General features: G+C 38.2%; 1 protein-coding gene across 2 annotated transcripts in view; it reads right to left on the reverse strand.

Annotated features, from left to right (window-relative positions):
- Positions 1 to 693: 693 nt before the first annotated feature.
- Positions 694 to 12,160, reverse strand: part of kcp.L (kielin/chordin-like protein L homeolog) — a 55,249-nt gene continuing 43,782 nt past the window's right edge. Inside the window, exons 39-54 of one of the 2 annotated variants that reach the window (XM_018250611.2) lie at positions 11,638 to 11,720; positions 11,070 to 11,163; positions 10,272 to 10,445; positions 9,486 to 9,568; positions 9,010 to 9,130; positions 8,854 to 8,936; positions 8,259 to 8,358; positions 6,138 to 6,226; positions 5,208 to 5,310; positions 4,628 to 4,770; positions 4,323 to 4,495; positions 3,871 to 3,982; positions 2,858 to 2,959; positions 2,508 to 2,672; positions 2,088 to 2,385; positions 694 to 1,353 (exon numbers count right to left, since the gene is read on the reverse strand). In XM_018250611.2, coding sequence (XP_018106100.1) covers positions 1,136 to 1,353; positions 2,088 to 2,385; positions 2,508 to 2,672; positions 2,858 to 2,959; positions 3,871 to 3,982; positions 4,323 to 4,495; positions 4,628 to 4,770; positions 5,208 to 5,310; positions 6,138 to 6,226; positions 8,259 to 8,358; positions 8,854 to 8,936; positions 9,010 to 9,130; positions 9,486 to 9,568; positions 10,272 to 10,445; positions 11,070 to 11,163; positions 11,638 to 11,720 — 2,141 coding nt within the window. In that variant the 3' untranslated portion in view covers positions 694 to 1,135. 2 annotated transcript variants of the gene reach the window in all.

Raw genomic sequence — 12,160 nt, forward strand, 5'->3', positions numbered from 1 at the left:
ACTGCAGATCTGGTAATAACTAACTTTACACATGGCCTTGTAATTGTCACATACCTATATTAGGGATGCAGTGAATACTAAATACTCCACAAAAGACCTGGCCTAATATTCAACCAAATCTGAAACCCAATTTGCATATTTAATTGTATATAAAATTTCCATGTAACGCAGCATGCGGAATTGAAAAATCGAATTCTACATACGCTGCACGGAAGCGAATACCACTAGCTAATGGATATTCTTATAAAGAAAAGTTCCAGTACTGCTGTGTGAAGGGGAGATATGTACCCTTAATAAACATGAGCCATATCAGTTGGATTTATGGTAATCGGGTGCATAAGGAGTACAGTGCACTATTCTACAGAGTTGACTTCTGGCTGCAATGAATTGTGCAGTCCCAGTAATACACCTTTTGGTTTCTCTCACAATGTCCCCTTTCCCCCTCTAGTTGATAACAATCTATAGATAATCTATATATAGTTCACAAGATGTGGTCATAACTCCTTTAGCTGTTCGCTGTTGGTCTCAGCACTGCGGCTGCTAAAGCAACATTTCATCCTTAATGACACCTATTTTGCTCCAAATAAAACAATTTGCCATAATATGTATGGACTGTACATCTATCTTTGGTGTTTGATCAAAATGAAACACTTTTGCATATTGCATGTTGTCCAATATGAATTACCAAATATATCCAATTTTAAAGTCATTTAATAAGTCATTTATAGTGCATATTTTTAGAAAATCTTTTTTTTTTTTTATAGTTTCTACTTCTACTTAAAGGGCTCCTAAATATTGATGCAATCATATATGCAAAGGTCTTTTCCAAGGAATACAATGGCTCTGGGTTCTGACACAATGTATATGCCCAATTCTTATTTGTGTAGCCTCCGTCTAGGAAAAGTGAGATACATGTTGGTAAACCAGCTTCTCAGCAGAACATCAGCTTGCAGAATCAAGAGTTCCGTTATAGACAGAAATCCCTTTTAAAATTTAGAAGGCAAGAAAGTGAAGGGTTTTACATTCTTTTGTGATGAAGCAATTGAGTTCCATATTTGTGTATGTATCTCCGACAGTGTTTCACACTTTTGTTATCTGACTGGCTTCCTCAGGGATTTTGTCCTTACACTGGAGCTCATAAGTTCCCATGGATGATCTTGGGGCATGATTCTGGAGGTATGCAATGGGATTCATGTTCCACAAGGCCAGCAGGACACTGGCAACCAGGTACACATGGTTTAAAGCAGTGGGACTCCAGCACCCCCAATGGAACATCCTTGTTAAAACAGGTTTTTGGACAAGGGGGGCCACATTCATCAAACACGTAACCTCTGTCATGTGGACAGCCAACAGCTATAAATAAAGAAAAAAAAATGAAGGTTATTGTGATGTTTACATTTAAACATGTTACACAGTCATTGGCACAAAAAAAAGATGAATACATAATGTTATTAGATCCATCGTCGATTCCATGACAGATTCTGTAAGTACTGTTATATAAAGCATGAGCAATTCATGAGTGGCAGCTTTACAATGCTTAGTTCATTGGCCATCTATTATATTGGCCATATTAAAAACCTTGAAATCAAAAAGATATAACACTTGTATTCTGGATAGTACAATGTACAAATGTATTTATTAACATATTAGGATTTTTACAGTACAGGTATAGGAACCATTATCCAGACAGCTGTTACCCAGAAAGCTCCCAAATTATGGAAAGACTCAATTTTATTCAAACAATCGGAATTTTAAAATATGATGTCCCTTTTCTCTGTAATAAAAAAACAGCAACTTGTACTTGATCAAAACTAAGATATAAGTAATCCTTATTGGAAGTAAAACCAGCCTATTGGGTTTATTTAATGTTTACAGATTTAAGGTATGAAGATCCAAATTACGGAAAGATCCATTATCTGGAAAACCCCAGGTCCTGAGCATTCTGGATAAAAGGTCCCATACCTGTACCGTTGATTGTCAGAACCTGGCTAACTATGAAAAATGTATTTACTCGGTGCCTTCTTTTTACTAGAGTAGACATTCATACAGGCTTCAACTAGCTACACTAGGTACAAGTATATTATTACCACAAAGAGCAGGAGATCGCCACTGTAAGATGACACCAGCCTCTCTGCACTCAGATGCATAGGCCTCCAGCACGTCACAAAGACACTCGTCGCCGGCACCACAAGCACACAGGTCGTAAACACAAGATGCAAAAAACATTTCAGGTGGGACCACTCGATGGCATGGCTCAAACACACTAGACTTAAGCAGCTTGCAACGTCCATTGGCTTCCTTTCTGGCACGGTAACCGGCTTGTTTACAGGGATCCACATCTTGCCCATCCCAGCAACTGCTACTAGAGTCATTACTGCTTTGTACCTACAAAACAAAGTGATTGCACTGTTAGATCAATATTGTTCCAGAAATGAAATCACCATTTTCTTATGATTCTCAAAGACTGTAAAAAGCATTGTGACAACATTAATTCCTGTGATGCTCACCCTCCAGCTGTTGCCAAATGCAGCCTCTGACATCAGGATCTGTCCTCTGCGGTCACGCAAGTCGTCCTGAGGGTAGTTGTTAAAATTTCCACAAAGACCACACAAATGATCACGGTATGTACCAGGGACACTGACCTCTAGATGAGATCGGCCGTTCCACTGCACCTGAATTGGGCGAGAACATATGTGAGTTTATTCAGCAGAGGAAAACAGGTTAAAAAAAACTGTCATAGGCAATGGGAAATTCATATTTCTTCTGCAATAAACGATGCCTGTATTGTAGCACAGTGCTATACATACTTCAGTATGAATTTTTCTTTTTTTTTGTTATATATATAAGAACTTAATACCTTTACACCAATGTTGCTGTTCAGGAGAATGGTGTTAGTCTTTCGCTCTATGTAAATGTACGGCTCCTTCAAGAATGGCAGTTCCACAGTCTGGTAGTCTACCTGCGTACAGCAAACATAAGCTTTATTTGCCATGAATCTCAGGCAACATGGGATGATGAGGGAATCAGCTATATGGAATGAAAGTAAGTCATACTGAGGAATATCTATGGTGCAATATTGATATTTATTAACTATATCTGGGCAATTTATAGAGGTTGAAGCAATGATTTGTACTGGGTAATAAGTAAGAAGTCATAAAGAGATGACATTACCTTTTTAAAAATACTATTTACTATTTTAAACATAAATAATCAGTACCTTTATAACATATTGCTTAAGATTATTCTGCACAGTGAGCCTTATTGATCTGTACTCTTATGTTTATATGATGAGAAAACAACAATTAAACACACATAAAACACAGCTCTGATGGATATATTTTTATGAAGAATGCTTGACTGGATTTATCAAGCAGATTTGTTAAACTAAGTGTTGGCAATTGGCAATTACCAAACATAAAAAAGGTGCAAAGAGCAAAAAGCTGGAACAAATATCTAATCTAAAACGTATCCCTGTCAAATGCAAAGATTTGGAGCATAAAGTCTTGCATCTGACTTCAAATGGCACTTATACCCACAAGGAAGGGGTGGTATGTGGGTGCCCACTATCAACCATCTGCCTTGTGCATCATACAAGAGATGGAAAGAATAAGTAAAAGGGAGCACAGCGAGCTTTACTGCCTGCTCAGGGCACACAAGCACATTGAGCTCTAGCACTAATGCCAAGCCTTTAGTAATTTAAGCCTTCATTGTTTACAAATTTCATAAATTGTCAGTATAATGTTCCTTTAAATAGAACAAAAGGTTGCATGCTCTTGAAAGCTTTGGCCTCTAATTGTCTTGTGATGTTGAGATCTTCTCATATTAGCTTACCATTATCTATATAGGTTGTCTACAATCATGTCTGCTTACCATGACTACCCAGTCCTGTAGCAGCTGCACCACGGCATCACCAATCAGAACCGTCACTTCCTTAGTCCAAGACACACCCCGCAGACCACGGTCGTCATTTGTGACATGAATACTGTAATATAGTTGTTTTTTACAAGACACATCTGTGGTGTTTGCTGACTGAAGCTTTTAAGGACTGTTACACCTTTCTCATTCTTGGCTACAAATTATAACATCCACCCTGTCCACAAGCTGAATATTTACAAAGCTTTTTACACTGTACTGCATATAACTTAGGCTCTAAGTGTGTAGAGTAGAGTAGGCTCTAAAATGTTTATTAGAAACAATGAGTATTAGAAACAATGACCAACTATTTATGTCGTTTTGCTTTGTATGGTTCCTTCGATTTACCCCATCCTAGTGCAGCTGCAATGCTTACTTCATTGAATTACCACAAACCCATTAATCCTTACCTGAAATCTCCTCCTTCACAGTCTTCACTCAACACATAAGTACAACTGCCTTGGAAATGGTACATCTTTCCATCGAATGTCCTATAATGCGGGTCACCAAAAGCAATACAAGTGGCAGGGCGAGGGATACAATGCGGGCAGCACATTCCAGGTATCAGAGCAGGGGTTTCCTCCTGTAGACCAAAAAAAAAAGACTGAGTAAATACTTCATTGCCCCTTTGAGCTTATGGTGATAACAACCTTATCACACATCATGTTTTTGCTTTCCATTTTCAGGTATCAATATATTTCCCTTCTGGACTCACCGCAGTACAAGACACTTGGGGACACCTTTCACTGTGACAGTGCACTTCTCCAGATACACAAGTGCAGGCTGTACACTCATCCACCTGCCAGTGTTCATTAGACAGGAACCTCTGGCCTTGATACCAGCAGGAGACTGCAGAGGCTAAATGAAGATTTGAAATAGTATGAGACCTGTTACCTGCTAATGCAAAGAAATACTGCACAAATATTTCCACATGACCTTATCAGTAATATAAATTAATATAAATAGAAAATACACGCATTTTAACAGCATCATTTTGTCTTTTAAAATTTAGTCATTAAATACATTTGTATTTAGTAGTTGCCAACAGCCAGGCAATTCTCGGAGCTGTCTACAACAAACAAACAAATACATGGTGGCCACAAGTGCCAATTAATGAACAAAGTTCTGTCTTTTACTCCCACACTTTCAGATTATTTCTGGCCAGAGGATCTCTGAGGCAGCACACAGGCCATCACAAAATGGTGGCTCAAGGTTAAAGATGTAAAAGGTTGGTTAAGTATTCATTTTGGTGGGTATATTTGTCCTTTAAATTGCATGAGACTGCTAAAAATTACCTTGGCATTCATGGCAGCATGTTCCTGGTCTTTTGACTTTCCTTTCTCCTTCTTGGCACTGAACAGGTTGGCACTCTTCTATCTGACATTCCACATGTCCCAACTGTAAAATAAAATAAGATATTAATGATATTAACAATGTCCTCTGCTTAGGTTCTAGTCCTACATTCTGATCTACTATATGTTTGGAAGATATCCATTTGGTTTAATGTAGTGGAGAAAATAATTTTGTGTGTCATACCAGTACATAAAGTTCATTATCAGAAATATAGGGTTGAAACCTCACAATGCCTGGCAGGTGTTACTATTTGTTAATATTGCACACATTGTAGGGGCAGACACACACAAAAAATTAATAATTAATGCACAAGCACCAACAGGAAAGAATATTTGTTTGGGTAGTCTATTTAACCCTGTGTATGACTTAATTACCACAAAATAACACAAGTGTTCTTAGACATAATATATAATCGTTAATTTCGAATGACAAATAGTGATGAAAAGCAAAGAAAATGAAAAGGGTTAACATGGTTTAAAAGATACAGTGCGAATATTTTAAGCATTTTTTAAACTTTTTTCTCCATCTGCACACTTCAGTTTTTTGCATATGTAGTCTATTTGTAGAATGGTATCCACATCTTGTCTGCACAGCATTTATAAGGCTGACATAGCAATTCAGCTAAAAAATTCGCAAAAAAAAAGGGATGAGGGGAAGTCTGCACCTGTGTTGCCTAAGGCTTCATAATAAATCAGTATGTGTGTATGGGTTAGCAGAGAAATAATATGCGTAGACTGAGCACTGGGCCTGTGCACTCAAATAAAGACAGAAATTAGTATGCAGCATCTGCAGAGAGTAATTATTATGAGTTTTGAATATGCCTGCACATCCAATAAACTTAGTGAGAAGCAGACGGTTTCAAAATGACTCACAGTGCATGTGCAGGTCACACAGGGATCCTGTCTGTCTGTCCAGGTTTCTCCATCAGGAACACGTCGACCCTCAATTTCCACAACACATTCTGAATGGGAAAGAATGCTACTCAGTATTTGCCTAGTGTGATACAGTTAATGTGGCCAAAGAAATTCAACTTATGATAAAAGGCATTTGCAATGAAAATCAAAAAATTATAAAGACTTATGTGAAGTACTGTGTTCACATTAACAGAGGCCCAAATTGCCTCAGAAATACACATATATAAATCCCTCTCCAGCAACATCTTCTTACACAGCCACTCTGTTTGTGTCCTGCTGAACTTGCTGCTGAGTCTTCTGGGAGATTACAAGGGAGAGCTAAAAACATATGCAATAAAGCCAAATTGTCTTTGTTAAACTATTTAGTGGCACATCGAGTAGCAATACCAGGGCCAAACCAATTGACTAAAATAACTAAAAGTTATATAGTTATATACACAGTTAGGTCCATAAATCTTTGGACAGAGACATTTTTTTTCTAATTTTGGTTCTGCAGACTTTCAGCTTTAATTCAGTGGGTTGAACAAAAAGATTGCATAAAAATGTTAGCCTTTTTTTAACACAATCACTTCATTTCAGGGGCTCAAAAGTAATTGGACAAATTAATAAACTGAAAATAAAATGTACATTTCTAATACTTGTTTGAAAACCCTTTGCTGGCAATGACAGCCTGAAGTCTTGAACTCATGGACATCACCAGATTCTGGGTTTCCTCCTTTTTAATGCTCTGCCAGGCCTTTACTGCGGGGGCTTTCAGTTGCTGTTTGTTTGTGGGCCTTTCTGTCTGAAGTTTAGTCTGCAACAAGTGAAATGCTGCTCAATTGGGTTCAGATCAGGTGACTGACTTGGCCATTCAAGAATATTCCACTTCTTTGCTTTAATAAACTCCTGGGTTGCTTTGGCTGTATGTTTTGGGACATTGTCCATCTGTATTATGAAATGCCTCCCAATCAATTTGACTGCATTTTGCTGGATTTGAGCAGACAGTATGTCTCTGAACACCTCAGAATTCATTCGGCTGCTTCTGTCCTGTGTCACATCATGGATAAACACTAGTGTCCCAGTGCCAGTGGCAGTCATGTACACACAAGCCATCACACTGCCTCCACCATGTTTTACAGATGATGTGGTATGCTTTGGATCATGAGCTGTTCCATGCCTTCTCCATACTTTTTTCTTGCCATCATTCTGATAGAGGTTGATCTTGGTTTCATGTGTCTAAAAAATGTTTTTCTAGAACTGTGCTGGCTTTCTTTTTTAGATGTTTTTTTTTTTTTTAGCATAGTCCAATCTAGCCTTTCTTGAGGCTTATGGGTGGTTTGCACCTTGCACTGCACCCTCTGTATTTACTTTCATGCAGTCTTTTCTTTATGGTAGACTTGAATATTGATACGCCTAACTCCTGGAAAGTGTTGTTCACTTGTTTGGCTGTTGTGAAGGGGTTTCTCTTCACCATGGAACTGATTCTTCGATCATCCACCACTGTTCCGTGGATGTCCAGGTCTTTTTGCGTTGCTGAGTTCACCTGTGCTTTCTTTCTCCAGATGTACCAAACTGTAGATTTTGCCACTCCTAATATTGTAGCAATTTCTCGGATGGTTTTTTCTGTTTTTGCAGCTTAAGGATGGCTTTTTTCACCTGCATGGAGAGCTCCGTTGACCGCATGTTGTCTGTTCACAGCAAAATCTTCCACATATATGCACACCCCCTCAGTCAAATCAACTCCAGGGCTTTTATCTGCTTCATTGATAATGAAATAATGAAGGAATTGCCCACACCTGCCCATGCAATAGCCTTTGAGTCAATTGTCCAATTGCTTTTGAGCCTCTGAAGTGAAGTGATTGTGTTAAAAAAAGGCTTTAGTTTCTCACATTTTTATGCAATCTTTTTGTCCAACCCACTGAATAAAAGCTGAAGTTCAACTTCATCTGAGTTGTTTCATTTAAATTCATTGTGGTAATGTACAGAACCAAAATTAGAAAAAAGCTGTCTCTGTCCAAATATTTATGAACCTAACTGTAGTTACACAGTATGGGCCATCAGCTAATATTCCTTTATAACATATAGGATTGTTCTTACCATTACACACTGGGCAGCAGGATCCAGAGTGGGTAAACTGCTCTGAACGGGGACAACTCAGGGCTGGACAGGGCTGATGGACACACACCCATGTTAGATCCTGAAATATTTAGACATGTTGCATATTATAACCTAGGAACTGGTCATTAATAAGCAGGTGGATTAATGTAAGCAAGCACAATTTTGTGGTGAGGTATTACCATAATTGATATAGCTGTTGATGACACAGGGGCCCTTTACAGATAAATGGAGGAAGTTATTGCCAAGCTGCACTATAATTATCCTTGATGAACTCCCTCTCTTTTGTATGCTTGTAGCTAGTAGCTTTTGCCAAATCATTTCCACTTTTGTTGTACTGACTATTGCTTGGCTCTACCTACTTCAGTCCCTACAGTCAGAAATCCACAAGTCCATCAAGACAGTAAATGTGATTCCTGGTTAGCAGAAAGATATAGACAATGCCAACACATTGTAATAATTGTATGTAATATGGAATGCATTCTGATAGGAAGCTAAAAATTCCATAAACGCAGATAAATCTTTTATTGTACTGTACATGTAAATCATAGATTGATAACAAATCAGCTCATGGTACCTTGCAATGACATGTATAGCAAGGGTCATCAGTAGCCTGGATCTCATTGCCCACCAATGTGTTTGTACAGTTACTGAGAGCCTCTGAAAAAGAAATGACAAGTCAATTTTTGACCCAAGGTTTGTGTACAAATCTTTACTGTCATCTTTTACTTACGGGCACAGCTGGAACAACACTGGCCTTCAGCAGGAGGCAAAATATAACTTCTGGGACAATCCAAGAGGCTAGGGCACTGTTTTTTGGTGCAGTGTCTGTATTGCTGACCATTTGGTAAACTCTTAAGATGACAAGGAAAGTATAGTGTTAATGTGTATAATGCACTAAGTAAGCCTGTTCTACGTCAAAAGGCTTAATCAATTATCATTTTTCCTGTCTAGCATGAAAACTTACTGTAAATATTTGCTGACTTCATCCTATATGGCTGTAATAACTGAAAGTGTCTTGGAAGCCTATAACCATTTTATAATGTCAAATCACTGTGGGGTATATGTACAATATTCACAATGATGTGTGTAGTCTAACAAAATGATATAAACCATGCCATCCTCATAGGTTATGTGCAGATGTATATTCCTGCAGAGCATTGTATGTAAGGTGCTCACATCAAGGATTTTTCTTTTTTTATTACTTACCTCACAGGTACAAATCTCACATGGGTCCTTAGATGGATTGTAACTATCTCCAGGAAGATATACCTTGCTATTGGAAATACAATCTGCAAAACAGCACCAATAGCATTAAAGTCATATGTGGACACTGTATTATGGATGTAAATTGGCATATTTTACCCACAACACAGTGTTTTCCGAAACATTTTAGCAGGATAAGTAGGAGCCTTCTAAATAGCATGTGCCACACGTTGTGTATGATTCACTAATACAGATGCAAATTAACATCCACCTTGGTGAATTGCATATGTTGTGGAACACGTTTGTAGAACAGCATCTGTGGGGAATTGCAACACTTCTGGCACACAACAATAAAGACAGCACTAGAGTTCAAATCACTGCAGGCAAGACATTGTAGGTGAAACCAGCTAAAGCCTTGTTGCTTAACCTTGAACCCCCAGAGTGCTGCTGGACTACAACCTCTAACCTCTGACTTTATATTGAGGAATGCTGGAACTTGTAGTGCAGAAACATGTGGGTTAATAAAGAAGGCACTAGCGAACTCTTCATGTCCAAGCATGCTACTGATCAAAGTAGGCATTATAGCAATATGCACTTGCACTTCTAAATTACATAATTTCACAGAAGCAAAGGTTAGTGTAACACTATGAGATGATAAAAAACCTAACAAGTTATGTGGCAGGATGATGTGAACTGACTGTCAGGAGATATGAGGAGAAAACACTGTCTCTGTTAGATAAGGATCATAATTATGAAAAAAATATACAGTACCAGGCCACCCTGCATTACCTGCACACACTGGACAGCACTCCCCTGGAATTGTGATCTGATTGGTGCAGGAAGTGATACACTGCAGCTTTGAGCATGTGGTCACTCCATCCACACACATGCAAGACATACAGTGATCTGAGCTGGACAGCCAATTACTGTTGTCCCTGTACTCCCGGCCATTATACACACACCCTGTAAAATAATGTAGTTGATCAGCCATTAAGGAAACAAACTATATAATAAATAAGTTGAATAGGCAACATTATGAATTAAAGTTCTATATAAATAATCCATACAATTAGTCAACTCTGCTTATACTCTAGTGTTAGAACAATCAGGGAAATGAGCGCTAACTAGTCTGAAAAATACATGATACATATTTCCACATGGGTGCAAGATTAAAAAATAGAAAAGGGATCTTTGACATAAGCAGGGGCCATAGTGATGACCTCAAAGTTAAGTTGCACCTGATGGAGACATGATAATACCTGTAGCAGGGGTCCCACAAACCCCATTTTATAACTAGAACATCAAGGTTGGACCTCTCTCTTCCACTTACATGGATATGGAATTGACGAGGGCTATTTATCAATAGAGACAGGAGGGTATTGGTTATGCCACTGACTAACTACCACTATAAGCTTGGATGTTGATTCACTACTTATCAATGAGATAAGCGTGCAGAACCAATGCTAATGTTCCTGAGGTGTCCAGTCACTGGGCATATTAAGTGATGTGATTTGGTTAATGCAATTATAAGGCCACTGGCACACTCTAAGTTTGCTTACTATTTACTGAATTGCAGGCTATACTTACCCCTGCAACGAGGACAACATGTTCCAGGGTCTGTCACTTGCTGGGTGCATGGAAGAGGGGGGCACTGAGGAGGCTCACAATCCACATGACCATTCTATAAGGCAAAACAATATTTTTTTGAAAATTCAAACTGATGCACTTATGAAACCTAAGACACAAGGGCTCCCTTAATATAACATGCAACATGGGAAAAGCAAGGTGCAAACAGTACAAGAGTGCAGTTTTCAGTCTCCACAGAGACAAGGTGGATATTCTACATTTAATCTTAAATTATAAAGGGAGCTGGCTGCTGCTTTACCCAGGGATGGGACATTAATATATTAGCAAAATACAGACCTATAGCAAAGGATATCATTCATTCATCTATGTTCAAATGCCTTGTTTTTGGCTCTTTTAACTCTCTAGAAAAGTTCCAGCTATTATGTATGTCCACATCACTCCACAGAGAATATTGTTCTATTACCTAATCTGTAAAATGCTTATTTAAATGTATTCCTTGTGTTCAATACTTTTCCAGTTCAAAAGGGTGTTTTACCTCTGAAAACAAAGCACATATCTAAGAACTTACAGAGCATGTACATTTCAGGCATGGATCTGTATGGGGCACCCAGTGTGCACCCTCACTAAACTCCTTCCCTTGGTATCGGCATACTAGGGAAAAATAGAACAGGAAACATCAAATTAAATAAAGGTTTGTAAATATTTGCAGAATGTCGATGATCTGAAACCCAAGGGTGCAAAACTGAAACCTGATTGCAGTATTGGATAACTTCTTTGCAATTACACATAGGTTGTGTAGTTAGTTAAAAATGCTTAAAAATGTGACCTTAATGTCTATAAATATCCCCTAAACAGATCAAAAACTGTAAAACAATAAATTAATGATTTAGTATTTGAATGTTTTATGAGTTTCCTGTAAATCATAAAACAGGATTCTGAATTCTGCTGCTCCACAAAAATGCCATGGCAAATATTTTAACTGCCTGCTTTTACCTTACATGGAGAATAATAGGCAGAAGAAGAGGTACTATCATTAGTTCCTTTTTGTTCAACTCTTATTGGAAAGCAGTTGGAAAAAAAAAACAATTCAG

The sequence above is a fragment of the Xenopus laevis genome, chromosome 3L, assembly GCF_017654675.1.
Source record: "Xenopus laevis strain J_2021 chromosome 3L, Xenopus_laevis_v10.1, whole genome shotgun sequence".
In the NCBI taxonomy this organism is placed as follows: domain Eukaryota; kingdom Metazoa; phylum Chordata; class Amphibia; order Anura; family Pipidae; genus Xenopus; species Xenopus laevis.